Source organism: Callionymus lyra, chromosome 1 (assembly GCF_982586985.1).
Source record: "Callionymus lyra chromosome 1, fCalLyr1.hap1.1, whole genome shotgun sequence".
NCBI lineage: Eukaryota > Metazoa > Chordata > Actinopteri > Syngnathiformes > Callionymidae > Callionymus > Callionymus lyra.
Window position 1 is genome coordinate 52,358,745 of NC_141818.1, and position 17,724 is coordinate 52,376,468.

The following is a 17,724-nucleotide window of genomic DNA, read 5'->3' on the forward strand; positions in this document are numbered from 1 at the left end:
TCAATCGTTATGCCAAAGTTAAATAATGAATCAATTAAATAACATTTACATAAGTAATGCAGGATGGTTTCCTGTTTGAGCTCAAGACCAGTCATATTGTATGTGTGTGACTGGCTGCTGCTTCTTGCCCTTTTGTGGATTTTAATAAATAATAAATATGTTATGGTTGTTTACTGGCAAAATAACTAGTCAGTTTGCCCTGACAAATGATCTTTATTGATGCCAATTGTTAAAAACTTGATGTTTTAAACTTCACGACTTCAAAATTAATATGTGTATTATGTTATGGAGTTTGAAAAGTTCCACCCTACACTGGCATTTTTTTTTTTTTTAAATGGCTAAAAAATAATAGTGGATGGCATTAGGTGGTAACTTATATTTATTAATTTAACATGTTTTTTGTATTTAGCTTCTCTTTTTTCCAAGTTAACTTTTATTGTATTTGTTTTTACATTATTTTAATTTTCAAAAATTATTTTCTAATGTATACTGGCAATATTCTAAGCCCATATGGCTTCATTTGCGACCAAAGACAAAATAGAAACACAAAATAAATAAATAAATTTAACAGATAGACATCGGTCAATTCATCTTCCCGGCCGCTAGATGGCAGTAGAACCACTATAGTCTTTGTTGTGCTGCCACGAGTCCGAAGAAGACGCTGTGGCGGTTCAGTGGCGCCACTTCTGTCACCAACAACAAACCGAAGAAGTTTTTACATTATTTATTTTTTTAACCAAACGGATCTAAACGTGTCATTGAGGACGAAGGTTTGTTGTTTTTCTTCTTCTTTTACACTCATAGATGTTTACGACATAAATCACTGCGACAACAACAGATAGTTTGTACTTTGTACTGAGTCTGTGCTATATTAAAACCCCTTAAAATTAATATAAATATCTCATTTTCCTTTTAATTACTGTTGAATTCTACTGCATGATATTTAAAGCTTATAGTATAACCAATACGAGTTCATAGTTAAGATGACGTATTTGTGTTTACACTTCATCTCTATGGTGACGTCAATGATGAGTAAATACATATTGTAGTGATTGTTTTGTAAAGTTTAACACTGGAAACACTGTGTTGAAAATCATTTTATGCATTAATTATTTTTTATATTGTTTTTTTGCAGCAATGTTTCAAGACCATTCTCGGATCCGCCGGCACGGATCCCAAGACTTCTCCGCCTACTATGACTTTGTCTGTGCCAGACGAGAATCCTATCCACTGCCTTCTGTCAAGATGGACCTCCACAGAGGGATCCTGGACCTCAACGGCGATCGGGTCAAACCGTGCGACTGGCCACCCATCCTGGACTCCCTGTCCATCAACAAACACCTGCATCACGTTGCAGTGAGCAGCAGCAGCAGCAGCAGCAACAAGCCTCTGGCCGGTCTTGAATCTGGAGACACGGGTCAGAATCCTAGTCTTTGTCGGTGCAGGATCTGTTGCGGTCCACAGTGTTACCCCCGTGCATGTGTGGGAGACGAGAGTTCAAGAGACCTTTAAACTCAGAAACTTGCATATCTAGATCTCCTAGGATGAAAAATCTAAACATAATCAACAATATATTTACATTTTAAAGTCGATGTTACAGTAAATTACCGTCTCTGACGCTGACTTTAACCAGATCTTTCCATAAATAATCAAAATGTTATTTGTCTGTTAAATTATGCTTTTTACAAAACTATTATCTTTTGTATTTGAGTGTCAGTGAAATGTAGTGGTTGGTTTTTTTTATGCAATTTAATGACATATGTCTGGTATTGCATACATTTATATAATAGAACACATATTTATATTACTTATATCTTCAGATAGTAAATCATTCATATAAAGCCTCATTGTTTGTTTAATAGTTGCATCACTTTAAACAAAAAAGGAAATTAAAAATAATGCAAATGTTGATGGAGCTTAATATTTTGTTCATCAATGTGCTACCTTACTTATGGCTGAATACAAACTAGGCTAATTAATAAATCAAATATAAATGACTTGTTAATGTCGTACAGTTAGTCAAAGACGCAACTTTAAGCCAATTATCTGTCCCACAAAAAGTTCCTTCAATAATAGAGATATGTACTAATTAAGTTGACAAAGGTTTCCTGTTCGTCTTGGTTTACGTCGTTATCTTTTACTTCGGCTTTGACAAGGTTTTACTGCAGATTTTGAATCAAATTTTTTAAACGACATATTGAAGTATATTCGATTGCTTTTGCGTCGTCTACCGCACATGCACGGACCAGATGGTGTCGGCAGCTCAGATCAGTAAAGAGACCAAACTTAAAAAAGTGTTTCTAGTGACTCGTGCTGTGATTCTGATTTCAGATCGAAGGTTCCCGAAGTCTTCCATCAAAAGACGAGCTCCTGCTATTCGCTCCAAAGAGATGACGTACAAGTTGTGTATCTCTCTTCAAGAGTGTTTAACGGTTACTACCAGTCTGAAAACTCTTCAACTTAACGGACTTCCACTTCGGGAACGTGACCTAATTGTTTTGACCAAGGTAAAAAAAACAAACATTAAATGAATATCTCGTAGTAGTTTGATGTGATTTGTTTTGGCAAGAATCTGTCGATACGACGCGTATCACGATTCAGGGACAATGATTTGTGATAGTGTAGTAACAAGTATATATGTGTAGTATTGTCCAGTACTTCACTCTGGTGTTGTGATAGTGTAGTAACAAGTATATATGTGTAGTATTGTCCAGTACTTCACTCTGGTGTTGTGATAGTGTAGTAACAAGTATATATTTGTAGTATTGTCCAGTACTTGACTCTGGTGTTGTGATAGTGTAGTAACAAGTATATATGTGTAGTATTGTTGAGTACTTGACTCTGGTGTTGTGATAGTGTAGTAACAAGTATATATGTGCAGTATTGTTGAGTACTTGACTCTGGTGTTGTGATAGTGTAGTAACAAGTATATATGTGTAGTATTGTGGAGTACTTGACTCTGGTGTTGTGATAGTGTAGTAACAAGTATATATGTGTAGTATTGTGGAGTACTTGACTCTGGTGTTGTGACAGTGTAGTAACAAGTATATATGTGTAGTATTGTTCAGTACTTGACTCTGGTGTTGTGATAGTGTAGTAACAAGTATATATGTGCAGTATTGTTGAGTACTTGACTCTGGTGTTGTGATAGTGTAGTAACAAGTATATATGTGTAGTATTGTTGAGTACTTGACTCTGGTGTTGTGATAGTGTAGTAACAAGTATATATGTGTAGTATTGTCCAGTACTTGACTCTGGTGTTGTGATAGTGTAGTAACAAGTATATATGTGTAGTATTGTGCAGTACTTGACTCTGGTGTTGTGATAGTGTAGTAACAAGTATATATGTGTAGTATTGTCCAGTACTTGACTCTGGTGTTGTGATAGTGTAGTAACAAGTATATATGTGTAGTATTGTCCAGTACTTGACTCTGGTGTTGTGATAGGGTAGTAACACGTATATATGTGTAGTATTGTCCAGCACTTGACTCTGGTGTTGTGATAGTGTAGTAACAAGTATATATGTGTAGTATTGTCCAGTACTTGACTCTGGTGTTGTGATAGTGTAGTAACAAGTATATATGTGTAGTATTGTTCAGTACTTGACTCTGGTGTTGTGATAGTGTAGTAACAATTATATATGTGTAGTATTGTGGAGTACTTGACTGTGGTGTTGTGATAGTGTAGTAACAAGTATATATGTGTAGTATTGTCCAGTACTTGACTGTGGTGTTGTGATAGTGTAGTAACAAGTATATATGTGTAGTATTGTCCAGTACTTGATCCATCCATCCATCCATCCATCCATCCATCCATCCATCCATCCATCCATCCATCCATCCATCCATCCATCCATCCATCCATCCATCCATCCATCCATCCATCCATCCATCCATCCATCCATCCATCCATCCATCCATCCATCCATCCATCCATCCATCCATCCATCCATCCATCCATCCATCCATCCATCCATCCATCCATTTAAACTTAGATCATTAATATACATTCTTGTTATTGTTTGATGTGTTTCAGGGTTTGGCTCAGAACATTTGCTTGGAGAAACTATCCTTGGCTAACTGTCCGATCAAAGATCAAGGCGTAGAAGGTATTTAATCACTTCAATCTAATCAAAGTGCATGTATTTGTGTTTCTAACAAGTATACGGTACATTTTCTGGCTTACAAGTATACAATGTTTTCTTAGTCGTCTGCCAGAGTGTCAAATACTCACCGAGCATCAGGAGTGTAGATTTCTCTGGATGCGGTCTCACCTGGAGAGGCGCCGAACACATGGCGATGATTATAAAGGTTTTTATAAATTCATCTCAATTGATTTCGTGTCTTATCCCGGTTTGAATGACATTTGTCTTCCAGCACCAGGGGATGCAGAGACACGGCACGGCCTGGGCAGAATCTCTCCGGTATCGACAGCCGTCTTTCGAGGGGATGCAGGGTCTCCGGCGAGTCACCCTGAACTCCAACCCTCTCATCGGGGACCGAGGCGCTGCTGCACTCGCTCTGGAACTCGCTGAAGACTTGTGGCTCAAAGGTGGGAGGATAATAAAAGACATTAATCATGGTTTATTGATTGAATTATTTAATTTTTTTTCCTCAGCACTGGACTTGCAAAAGTGTGGCCTTTCTAATGTAGGAGCGACTCGTTTACTGCAAGCCTTAAAGACGAACTCACACCTCTGTGTCTTGGACATACGCTGCAATCCTTTAGTTGGTGAGACACTTATTGAACCTGTTTCCTTTCTATACTATATGACTATAAACTGTCTGTATTTGATTCTCACAGTTTCATGTAAAATATCTAAACTCTCCTGATCTTCACCAGACAAGTCCTTAATAAAAACCATCCTGGAGAAAGTTCTAATGAACGGCAACGGACAATCTCCAGAGGTATGTTTGTGATACTAATAAGTATTTTATTAATATATTTCAAAACTTAATAAAACATATTGATGCATTTAATTCCCCCAAAAAAATGTATTTGTTCATTCATTCATTCATTTTCTACCGCTTTATCCCTTGTGGGGGTCGCGGGGAGACTGGAGTGTATCCCAGTATCATAGGGCGAGAGGCAGGGGACACCCTGGACAGGACGCCAGTCTGTCTCAGGACACACAAAGACACACAACCATTCACAAACACACTCATACTTATGGACAATTTCCCCAAGTTATCAATCAACCTCTGTATGTTTTTGGACTGTGGGAGGAAACCGGAGTGTCCGGAGTAAACCCACGCAACACTAGAATAACATACTAACTCCACACAGAAAAGTCACGAGTTGGCTCGGTGTTTATTGTAATTACTGATTATTATATATTTTCCATTGTTTTCTAAAATTTTGATGCAAGTAAAACTAGTTTTTTATAGAAATATATTAATTAAATAAATACTTAATCTAAAGTTTTCTCAAATGTTGACACTAATTAATATTTCTTTTTAATTTTGTAGTATTTTTACATTTTTCTTTCACAAAAATCTGTGAGGTATTGGCAACTATAACACTATTATTGTTCATTTTGTAGTATTTCTAAAATGTTGATGCTAATACATTTTAGATTAATATCATCAAAAGTTTTCTATAATGTTGATGCCAATAAATATTTAATCTATATATTTTCTAATATGTTGACGCTCAAAGGTATTAAATAATATGTTTTGCAAAGATTTATAAAAAATGTTGGTGCTAGTAAATATTTTTATCAAAATATTTTCTAAGGTTTCCTACAATGTTGATGCTCATATTTTGTTAAAATCTGTGAAATGTTCTGTACTGCAGTACGGCTGGATCAAACCTTCTGCGTCAGATCACGTGAAATCTTCCGGTCCAAGAGGTGGAGCTCCGTCCCACTCGACGAGGAAGGAAACTACAAAGGCAGGTAAATGAAAAACATTTTTACCTGAAGATCCCCTGAAGTTGCCGATACAATTCAATATTTAGAATAAAATGCTAAACGTTGTATATATATCTTTCCGTCCTGGTCACCGATCGTCTTCCTTCAGCTCCGAATAAAGACAAGAGTGCAGCAGTTTCTCGGCATCAGTCGCTGGATTCCCGTCGTTCGCACTTACCCTGGCGCACTGCTGCTCGTGCACACAGACAGAGGTAGAGTATAACAACTTTAGAAAGTATTCAGTTTATTAACTCCAAATGTCTCGCAGAGGGACGACGGCAGGAGTCACCGTGGACAACATTTTCCAGGTAAAGATTCCACACATTATTACTGATTCATTCTGTGAACTTTCTGTGAAAACAATTTCAAACAAATCATAAAAGTTCATTCATTTTCCTGGCGGCTTATCTCGGTTTCTTCGGGCGAGAGGCAGGGGACACCCTGGACAGGACGCCAGTCTGTCTCAGGACACACAAAGACACACAACCATTCACACGCACACTCATACCTACGGACAATTTCCCCATTAAAGTCATGCAAATAAAGCATAGAAATATAAAAATAAAAGCAAAATTGTGAATCTCTTTACAAGCATTTATATGATCAATCAAATGAGGTCTGAATCGGCAGATCTGTTGTGTGGAGTCCCTCAAGGTTCTGTTCTGGGTCCTTTATTGTTTTTGCTGTTCTTGATTCCCATCGGTAAAATCATTCAGAGATTTCCAGATGTTTCTTATCACATTTTTGCTGATGACATCCAGCTCTACTGCTCTTTTGATCCAACTGAGCCCCAAAGGCTGAACAGCTTAGTCAATTGTTTGCTAGAAATCAAACAATGGCTGAGTGAAAACACTCTGGACAAAACTGAAACACTGGTGATTGCTCCTGATGATAAGATTCCAGGGTTGAGTCAGTACTTGGGTGACTTAGGTCAGCCTGTCAAACTGAGCCTGAGAAACCTTGGTGTTGTATTTGATAAAGACATGTCTCTTGTTCGACACTGAAGAAAACTGACCAGAAACTGTTTCCTTCAACTGAGAAAAATCTCTAAACTTAGGAAAATGTTGTCGGAACATGATCTGGAGCTTGTAATCCATGCGTTTGTTTCTTCTCGTCTGGACTATTGTAACAGTTCGTTTTCATGTCTTAACAAGAAGGATCTGTCTCGTCTGCAGTTCATTCAGGACTCTGCAGCGAGAATTCTGAGCTGCTCAAGTAGAAGAACTCACATTTCTCCGATCCTTAAAACTCTTCACTGGCTTCCAGTTTCTTTCAGGATCAACTTTAAAATTCTGGTTCTTACTTTCAGAGCTATTCATGGTCAGGCTCCTCCTTACATCACTGATCTGATCCAGCCTTACACCCCAGCTCGGGCTCTGAGGTCTGTCGATCAAAATCTACTTATGGTTCCACGCACACGGCTCAGGACCAGAGGAGAGAAATCTTTCCAGACTGTTGTTCCTAAGCTTTGGAACGATCTTCTCTCTCTTTGCTCTTGATGATCTACTGACTCCTTTAAGAAACATCTTAAGACGTTTCTATTTGTTCAGGCTTTTCCTTGAATTTCTCGAACTCCTGTGTTGTTCTCAGTATTATCTTGATCTTTAAAGTATGTACTTTTTTGAGTTTTGTTTTGATTGTCTAAGCGCTTTGTGACCCTGGTCTCGAAAAGCGCTATATAAATAAATATTACTTACTTACTTACTTATAACGGGGTTCTTAAATCCGGGGGCCAATTGCGGCCTGCAACCCTCCCGTTTATTTTATCAAACGTTATCATTTATGTTTGCTTGTAAAGTTCATTCATTCGTTCATTTTCTAACGCTTTATCCCTTGTGGGGGTCGCGGGGAGACTGGAGTCTATCTTAGTTTTATTGGGGCGAGAGGCAGGGGACATCCTGGACAGGTCACCAGTCGGTCGCAGGACACACAAAGACAGACAACTATTCACACACACATTCATATACTCATGGACAATTTCCCCAAGTTCTCAATCAACCTCTGTATGTTTTTGGACTGTGGGAGGAAACCTGAGTGCCCGGAGTAAACCCATGCGACACATACAAACGCCACACAGAAAGGTCACAAGTTTGGCTCTCTCTTGACCTGGAAGGGAACCAGCAACCTTCTTCCTGTGAGGCGCCTATACCCATATTATTTATATATATATATATATATATATATTTCCCTTTTTTTCCTGACATTTGTTTTATATCCTTTGAGGCATTTGCTACCATTTGAAATACTGTTGATAGCAATGAGCTCAAGGGGACAGCAGGTGGCAGTACTGGTCTAGGTCTCACTCAATGGCAACTGCCTGCTTTTTCTAAAACACTAAAAAGTGAAACAAAAACCTCCAACAATATGCTTTTTTTACACCTTCTCTCGTCTCTGCAGGGCTTGGCTTCCGTGAAGTTGACGGTGGAGTCCGCCTCTGATGAAGAAGAGGAAGACGAGGAAGAAGAAGAAGAAGAAGAATTTCCTGTGCAGAGTGACACTAAAATCCATTCTCAAATACTTCAGAACCAGTGTAGCGAAAAGAAATACGAGCTTATTCAGGTGTTTGTCGCCGATATTGTCTCTTTATACTTTTTCGATTTGATCAAACTCTGTTTCATGTCAACGTTTGGCCTCTAGATGGAGCTAAAAGAATGTCGACTGAAGCTGACAGAAGAACGCCGGTCCAGACTCGAAGCAGAATCTCGCCTGAGAGAGGTCCAAACACACGTCTTTTCCCTCCAAATGGCAGCTCGTCATAAGAACATTTTTGTATCTTTGTCTTCAGTGCGAGCTGGAGATCGCTCGGCTTCGGAACCGCGTCTCCGGGTCAGAGGGTCCTGCAGCCACACGCCGTCCTCCGGGGACCGATGGTGTCGGCGCCCTGGAGGACGAAGCCGTGCTCAAGAGTATCGAACACTCGTTCAACAAATTCCACTCTTTCCTGGATCTCTTTAAGGATGCCGGGTAGGTCGTGTGCAAAAATAGGCCAAAACAACATTGTCTCCAGTTGGAACTACTTTCAGTTTGAATCACAGACCCTTTTGTTTCACTTGCATAACTGCTTTCACTTTGACTCGAATCGGGGGTTTAGAAATGTCTTTTTCACATCCTCACAAACCCCAACATTAGGGTTTAGAAATGTCTTTTTTACATCCTCACAAACCCCAACATTAGGGTTTAGAAATGTCTTTTTTACATCCTCACAAACCCCAACATTAGGGTTTAGAAATGTCTTTTTTACATCCTCACAAACCCCAACATTAAGGTTAGAAATGTCTTTTTTACATCCTCACAAACCCCAACATTAGGGTTTAGAAATGTCTTTTTTACATCCTCACAAACCCCAACATTAGGGTTTAGAAATGTCTTTTTCACATCCTCACAATGTCTTTTTTACATCCTTTTTTACATCCTCACAATGTCTTTTTTACATCCTCACAAACCCCAACATTCACACACACACGTCGACATTAAAACCTAATCATGGCTCAGTGAAGGTTTCCACTCGTAGAAATCTAAGATGGAACTACTTTCAGTTTGAATCACAGACCCTTTTGTTTCACTTGCATAACTGCTTTCACTTGGACTCGAATCGGGGGTTTAGAAATGTCTTTTTCACATCCTCACAAACCCCAACATTAAGGTTTAGAAATGTCTTTTTTACATCCTCACAAACCCCAACATTAAGGTTAGAAATGTCTTTTTTACATCCTCACAAACCCCAACATTAAGGTTAGAAATGTCTTTTTTACATCCTCACAATGTCTTTTTTACATCCTATTTTACATCCTCACAAACCCCAACATTAGGGTTTAGAAATGTCTTTTTTACATCCTCACAAACCCCAACATTAGGGTTTAGAAATGTCTTTTTCACATCCTCACAAACCCCAACATTAGGGTTTAGAAATGTCTTTTTCACATCCTCACAAACCCCAACATTAGGGTTTAGAAATGTCTTTTTCACATCCTCACAAACCCCAACATTAAGGTTTAGAAATGTCTTTTTTACATCCTCACAAACCCCAACATTAGGGTTTAGAAATGTATTTTTCACATCCTCACAAACCCCAACATTAGGGTTTAGAAATGTCTTTTTTACATCCTCACAAACCCCAACATTAGGGTTTAGAAATGTCTTTTTTACATCCTCACAAACCCCAACATTGGGGTTTAGAAATGTCTTTTTCACATCCTCACAAACCCCAACATTAGGGTTTAGAAATGTCTTTTTCACATCCTCACAAACCCCAACATTAGGGTTTAGAAATGTCTTTTTCACATCCTCACAAACCCCAACATTAAGGTTTAGAAATGTATTTTTTACATCCTCACAAACCCCAACATTCACACACACACGTCGACATTAAAACCTAGTCATGGCTCAGTGAAGGTTTCCACTCGTAGAAATCTAAGATGGAACTACTTTCAGTTTGAATCACAGACCCTTTTGTTTCACTTGCATAACTGCTTTCACTTGGACTCGAATCGGGGGTTTAGAAATGTCTTTTTCACATCCTCACAAACCCCAACATTAGGGTTTAGAAATGTCTTTTTCACATCCTCACAAACCCCAACATTAGGGTTTAGAAATGTCTTTTTCACATCCTCACAAACCCCAACATTAGGGTTTAGAAATGTCTTTTTGACATCCTCACAAACCCCAACATTAAGGTTTAGAAATGTCTTTTTTACATCCTCACAAACCCCAACATTAAGGTATAGAAATGTCTTTTTTACATCCTCACAAACCCCAACATTAGGGTTTAGAAATGTCTTTTTTACATCCTCACAAACCCCAACATTAAGGTATAGAAATGTCTTTTTTACATCCTCACAAACCCCAACATTAAGGTTAGAAATGTCTTTTTTACATCCTCACAAACCCCAACATTAAGGTTTAGAAATGTCTTTTTTACATCCTCACAAACCCCAACATTAGGGTTTAGAAATGTCTTTTTCACATCCTCACAAACCCCAACATTAGGGTTTAGAAATGTCTTTTTGACATCCTCACAAACCCCAACATTAAGGTTTAGAAATGTCTTTTTTACATCCTCACAAACCCCAACATTAAGGTTTAGAAATGTATTTTTTACATCCTCACAAACCCCAACATTAAGGTATAGAAATGTCTTTTTTACATCCTCACAAACCCCAACATTAAGGTTAGAAATGTCTTTTTTACATCCTCACAAACCCCAACATTAAGGTTTAGAAATGTCTTTTTCACATCCTCACAAACCCCAACATTAAGGTATAGAAATGTCTTTTTTACATCCTCACAAACCCCAACATTAAGGTTAGAAATGTCTTTTTTACATCCTCACAAACCCCAACATTAGGGTTTAGAAATGTCTTTTTTACATCCTCACAAACCCCAACATTAAGGTATAGAAATGTCTTTTTTACATCCTCACAAACCCCAACATTAAGGTTTAGAAATGTCTTTTTCACATCCTCACAAACCCCAACATTAAGGTATAGAAATGTCTTTTTTACATCCTCACAAACCCCAACATTAAGGTTAGAAATGTCTTTTTTACATCCTCACAATGTCTTTTTTACATCCTTTTTTACATCCTCACAAACCCCAACATTAAGGTTTAGAAATGTCTTTTTCACATCCTCACAAACCCCAACATTAGGGTTTAGAAATGTCTTTTTTACATCCTCACAAACCCCAACATTAGGGTTTAGAAATGTCTTTTTCACATCCTCACAAACCCCAACATTAGGGTTTAGAAATGTCTTTTTTACATCCTCACAAACCCCAACATTAGGGTTTAGAAATATCTTTTTTACATCCTCACAAACCCCAACATTAGGGTTTAGAAATGTCTTTTTGACATCCTCACAAACCCCAACATTAGGGTTTAGAAATGTCTTTTTTACATCCTCACAAACCCCAACATTAGGGTTTAGAAATGTCTTTTTTACATCCTCACAAACCCCAACATTAAGGTTAGAAATGTCTTTTTTACATCCTCACAATGTCTTTTTTACATCCTTTTTTACATCCTCACAAACCCCAACATTAAGGTTTAGAAATGTCTTTTTCACATCCTCACAAACCCCAACATTAGGGTTTAGAAATGTCTTTTTTACATCCTCACAAACCCCAACATTAGGGTTTAGAAATGTCTTTTTTACATCCTCACAAACCCCAACATTAGGGTTTAGAAATGTCTTTTTTACATCCTCACAAACCCCAACATTAGGGTTTAGAAATGTCTTTTTCACATCCTCACAAACCCCAACATTAGGGTTTAGAAATGTCTTTTTTACATCCTCACAAACCCCAACATTAGGGTTTAGAAATGTCTTTTTTACATCCTCACAAACCCCAACATTCACACACACACGTCGACATTAAAACCTAATCATGGCTCAGTGAAGGTTTCCACTCGTAGAAATCTAAGATTAGTTCCAAATCTCACTTGTTCAGCTGGAAACTCTGAGTGAGGGATTGATATTTGATGTGAGCAACATTCCACTTATAAAACAGCCTCGGTTACGTAACGTAATAACCTCTTTTCGTGACCGACTCGAAGCGCAAATCAACACCTTCAGCCGCCAGCGTGTCTTCTTGCTGCTCAGATAAATTAGAGGGTTTGTCCTTGTAGCTCGTAATTTAACTTCTGGATCCAACTATTTCCAGCCAAAAACCTGGTCGCTCGCTACAGAGCTTGTTCTCTGGGGTTGAGAACAAAAGAATACTGTAGGATTGTTTGGATCAAAGTAAAAAAAAATGAGATATTCTTGACCAATTCAAGTTTGATTTCATGTGAAAAAGTCCAGCTCAGAGGCTGTTAATCTAATCACCAGGGTTTATTTGACTGCTCCCTTCACCGACCAGTCTGTTTGTTTGGTCATCCATCCAAGATTTAGAAATGTTGTCCATTTGCCCAGTTACTGTGGCTCCACATCTACAAACCCATGAACATTAACTTTAGTTTCTCAATATAGGATTTCAATTCAATTAAATTAAATTTTATTTAAGGTGTCTTATCATAACAAAGTTATCTTAAAACGCTATACAATTGAAGCAAGACTGTAGTTGATTAAGGAAAAACAGATCCAGCAATTCAACAATAAGCGAAACACTGGGCAGTGAGCTATGGCGAGGAAAAATTCTTTTTAGAAGAAACCTCGAGCAGAACCAGACTCATTGTTGACGGCCTCCTGCTTTGACCGGCTGGGAGGAAGGATGGGGGGGTAGACAGATGGATAAGGAGAAGAGTGAGGGAGGATATAGCGAGAAAAAAGAGGAGAGTATGGGAGAGTCTATGGAGGTGCTGGAGAGAACTTGGGATCTGATGACGTGGTGAAGATCCTGGATCAGCAGCAGCTCTGGAGGTGGAGCCCTGGAGCTCCGGGAGAGAAATGAAAAAGGTGTTTAAACTGCACAGGTGATGAATGTAATGCAGAAAAGAAGGATATACAGAGCTCGGTGTCTAAAACTCCTCCAGCATTCTCAGCCTATAGCAGCTAAGATAAACAGTTAAGTTAGTTATAGCAGCTAAAGATAAACAGTTAAGTTGGTTATAGCAGCATAAGATAAACAGTTAAGTTAGTTATAGGCTTTATCGAAAAGTAAGGTTTTAAGATTGTTTTTAAACATAGAGAGGGTGTCTGCCCTCCGGACAACAGCCGGTAGTTGGTTCCACAGCAGAGGGGCTTGAAAACTGAAGGCCCTGGCTCCAAATCTACATTTAGAGATTTGTGGTATAACTAATAGATCTGAGTTTAAGGATCGTAAGGTCCTAGAGGGTTGATAAGTTTGGATTAAATCTTTAATGTATGTTGGTGCTAGACCATGTAAGGCTTTATAGGTTAAGAGAAGGATTTTAAATTGTATTCTAAATTCTACAGGAAGCCAATGTAAAGAAGACAGTACAGGGGAAATGTCACCTCAGTGAACTTTGACCCAAGCTGAAAACGAGCTGCTCTAACGTTTCACAAAATTTCAAAACTTAAATGATTTTTCTGAACAATCGTCTCATCATCAGCCTCGGTCATCTCGCCACGATGGCGGGAATCGACAGTTCGGACTTCAGCCCGCTCGGAAAACCACAGCTGTCGTCGACATTTGGACGCCGGGCGGATTCGAACGCAGACTCGCCGACCAGAGCCGAAGCCGGCTTTCCGACGTACAAGATCAACGGTGGCGGTGATTCGTGTCTGGTAAGAATTGAGTTATCAACGCTAACGCGCTACGAGCTAACGTTGCCGCTAATGGTGTCGAAAAAAACGTTTAGTTGTGGCACGAGCGTCTGTATTGTTGTTATTGATCGAAAAGATCAACCACTTGCCTATCGTGCATCTTACTATCGCGGTTGACCTTCCGTGGTCTCACACGTTTCATGTCAAAGTGTTTTCTATCAAGTCCGGGTAGACGAAGATACTTGTCTTCAATCACCGTGTTCACTTGTTCAATCAGTGATTTAGTTGACGGAAGATAAAACCTCAGAACTTACTTACGGTGGCAACGAAACGTTGAACTCCCATGATGCCTTTCTACACACCGCTCTATCAAGTGACATATGATTGGTCGATTCGATACTGTATTGAAATAGAATTGTATGGAGCGATCAACGGCTTTGATTGGTTGGCTGGGCGGCAAAGCATAGTGGAAGCTGTTCTAGACATGGTTAGTAAATGTTGCAGGTGAAACATTTAAGACATTAGGAATAATTAACGAAGGACCACTGTATACGGAATTTGGGGCATTTAACTATAACTAGTGTTTACATTTTTAGATATATTAAGAAAAGAGAATCTGAGTTAAAAAATGCTCTTAATTTTTTATTTGTTGTGGTTCAGGTCGGCTCAGTCTTGTCTGATCACGGTGAAAACCAGAATGAAATCAAGCTTCTGGAATCTTCAACGTCCGATGCCAAACGGCGACTCCCTTTGAATCCCGTCCTTGGTTCCGTTGAGGAAGACGAGGAGGAACCCGAGGAGTTTCTGGTCCCAGACACCATGGATGACTCGGGCTCCGAGAAAAGCTGCCGCAGCCAAAGATCTTCTAGAAACGTTCTTCTGCGAAAGACATTTCAGACCCAAACTGGTCGGGAGAGTCCTAGCAACTCCCACCACAGCAACTCCCACCAAAGCAACTCCCACCACAGCAACTCCCACCACAGCAACTCCCACCACAGCAACTCCCACCAAAGCAACTCCCACCAAAGCAACTCCCACCACAGCAACTCCCACCAAAGCAACTCCCACCACAGCAACTCCCACCAAAGCAACTCCCACCACAGCAACTCCCACCAAAGCAACTCCCACCACAGCAACTCCCACCAAAGCAACTCCCACCACAGCAACTCCCACCACAGCAACTCCCACCAAAGCAACTCCCACCAAAGCAACTCCCACCACAGCAACTCCCACCAAAGCAACTCCCACCAAAGCAACTCCCACCAAAGGAACTCCCACCAAAGCCGTGGTCCTCGCAGCAATGGTTCTGTGGGGAGATGCGTGGACTACGTCCCTCTCCGTCAAGCGTCCCACAGCAGCCACTCTGCTGACCAGTCGTCCGGCAGGTCGAGCGTGAGTGACGCTTGCGTGGCATCGGTGGGCTCGGGGGCCATGAGATCCGGGCGACTGGTCGCCGTTGGTCAGTCCGACTCGGACGGGTCGGACGGGAAATCTTCCTCTCTGGACTTCAGCTGAACTCTGATATCATCTGGGGTTTTTTTCCACGTAGTTTTTGAACCAGCTTTGTCTTAATTAAGTTGCCTTTAACTTTTTGTACGTAGAGTTGTTTTTTTAAGTGATCACACAGAATCATTTTCTATGAAAGTCTGGATCTGTTTCCTGGTTTTTATGCCATTAAAACTTTCACACTGTATTTCCATCAGGCCTCAAACTATCTTGTTCATGTGGTCTTTTTAGTTCTTTAGTGAATTAGATGGATGGATGGATGGATGGATAGGTAGATGCATAGATGGATGGATGGATGGATGGATGGATGAATAGATGCATAGATGGATGGATGGATTGATGGATGAATAGATGCATAGATGGATGGATTGATGGATGGATGGATTGATGGATTGATGGATGGATGGATTGATGGATGGATGGATGGATGGATGGATGGATGGATGCATAGATGGATGGATGGATTGATGGATTCCTCTGGAGGTCTCCTTCGGGATATTGTTTTCCAGCTCACAGCAACACAGAACATAGATTCATAAGAACAAGAACAAAGTGCAATAAAGAGAACAAAATCTAAGTATAAAGAACAATTTTCAACTGTTAACAAACAATTTTCAACTATAATCAAACAATTTTCAACTATAATCAAACAATTTTCAACTATAATCAAACAATTTTCAACTATAATCCAACAATTTTCAACTATAATCAAACAATTTTCAACTATAATCAAACAATCATCAACTATAATCAAACTATTTTCAACTACAATCAAACTATTTTCAACAACAACAAAAAAAAATCAACTATAATCAAACTATTTTCAACTACAATCAAACTATTTTCAACAACAACAAAAAAAATCAACTATAATCAAACTATTTTAACTTTAATCAAACAATCAGATCAAATAAGATGATAAATCAACTAATAATTAAAACCTAGAAAGAGAAAATGTTCAATTATTGCTGTGATTGAATAATCAAGCGATTAAATAACATAACGTGATTAAAAAAAAGTGATTTTCAAGACACTCTGAAGGAGAACAATTCACGGAAGGATCATGTACAGACACGTGATGTCAATCAAACTGCTCCATATCTGGTCCAGGATCTGAACAAATGTACGTTATATATAAGTTTCACCTCTGGTTCACTTTCCTGACATCACACCGACACAATCAAGAGTGATCAGTTCCTGATAAGCAGGATCATAAATTAGCCGCACTTTGATTCCAGCACTCGTTCAATGAGTGACAGTATCATACTAGTCGTGATAGCTCACGTAATACACAATGAGTGTTCGATTGTTACGACGTTGTTGACGTTCTCAGGAAGTGTCCGTAAGAACGACAGAGATAAAAGATAAACCGGTCGTTCTCTCATTAACCATCACGTCCGACGAAGTCCACCGAATATCTTTGGAACGTGTTTGTGACACAGATCCGTGGTCCTGCTGCTCCACCGAGAACACGTCGTGCGACCTTGTCCCGAACACATGGTCAACATCAGGTGGAACGTCTGACGCGCGTCTCGACCTCGTTGTTTGTCGAGTCAATAAATCTTTGCTTCATCTGGTGTCGTTGCTCAATTCATGGTTTGGTTGAAAACCTGCAACGGTTTTGTTGCTGAAGTCTGTGGTTCATTGTAGTTCGTTTGAGGGTCGGGGAGCTTGACGTCCATCCTGAGACTCAGAGTAGAACTTCTGTGTGCACGACTTTACATCCATCCTGAGACTCAGAGTAGAACTTCTGTGTGCACGACTTTACATCCATCCTGAGACTCAGAGTAGAACTTCTGTGTGCACGACTTTACATCCATCCTGAGACTCAGAGTAGAACTTCTGTGTGCACGACTTTACATCCATCCTGAGAATCAGAGTAGAACTTCTGTGTGCACGACTTTACATCCACCCTGAGACTCAGAGTAGAACTTCTGTGTGCACGACTTTACATCCATCCTGAGACTCAGAGTAGAACTTCTGTGTGCACGACTTTACATCCATCCTGAGACTCAGAGTAGAACTTCTGTGTGCACGACTTTACATCCATCCTGAGACTCACAGTAGAACTTCTGTGTGCACGACTTTACATCCATCCTGAGACTCAGAGTAGAACTTCTGTGTGCACGACTTTACATCCAC

General features: G+C 39.5%; 1 protein-coding gene across 1 annotated transcript; it reads left to right on the forward strand.

Moving 5' to 3' along the window:
* The first annotated feature begins 663 nt into the window (after window positions 1-663).
* On the forward strand, window positions 664-15,806 carry LOC148090107 (centrosomal protein of 78 kDa-like). Its single transcript, XM_087785625.1, has 16 exons — window positions 664-770; window positions 1,136-1,417; window positions 2,332-2,507; window positions 4,036-4,108; window positions 4,207-4,310; window positions 4,377-4,551; window positions 4,618-4,731; window positions 4,843-4,907; window positions 5,797-5,896; window positions 6,021-6,123; window positions 6,180-6,219; window positions 8,309-8,470; window positions 8,549-8,626; window positions 8,697-8,875; window positions 13,923-14,097; window positions 14,737-15,806. Exons 2-16 carry the CDS (start codon window positions 1,138-1,140, stop codon window positions 15,589-15,591), a joined length of 2,679 nt encoding a protein of 892 aa, XP_087641751.1. The 5' UTR covers window positions 664-770; window positions 1,136-1,137; the 3' UTR covers window positions 15,592-15,806.
* Window positions 15,807-17,724: the final 1,918 nt, after the last annotated feature.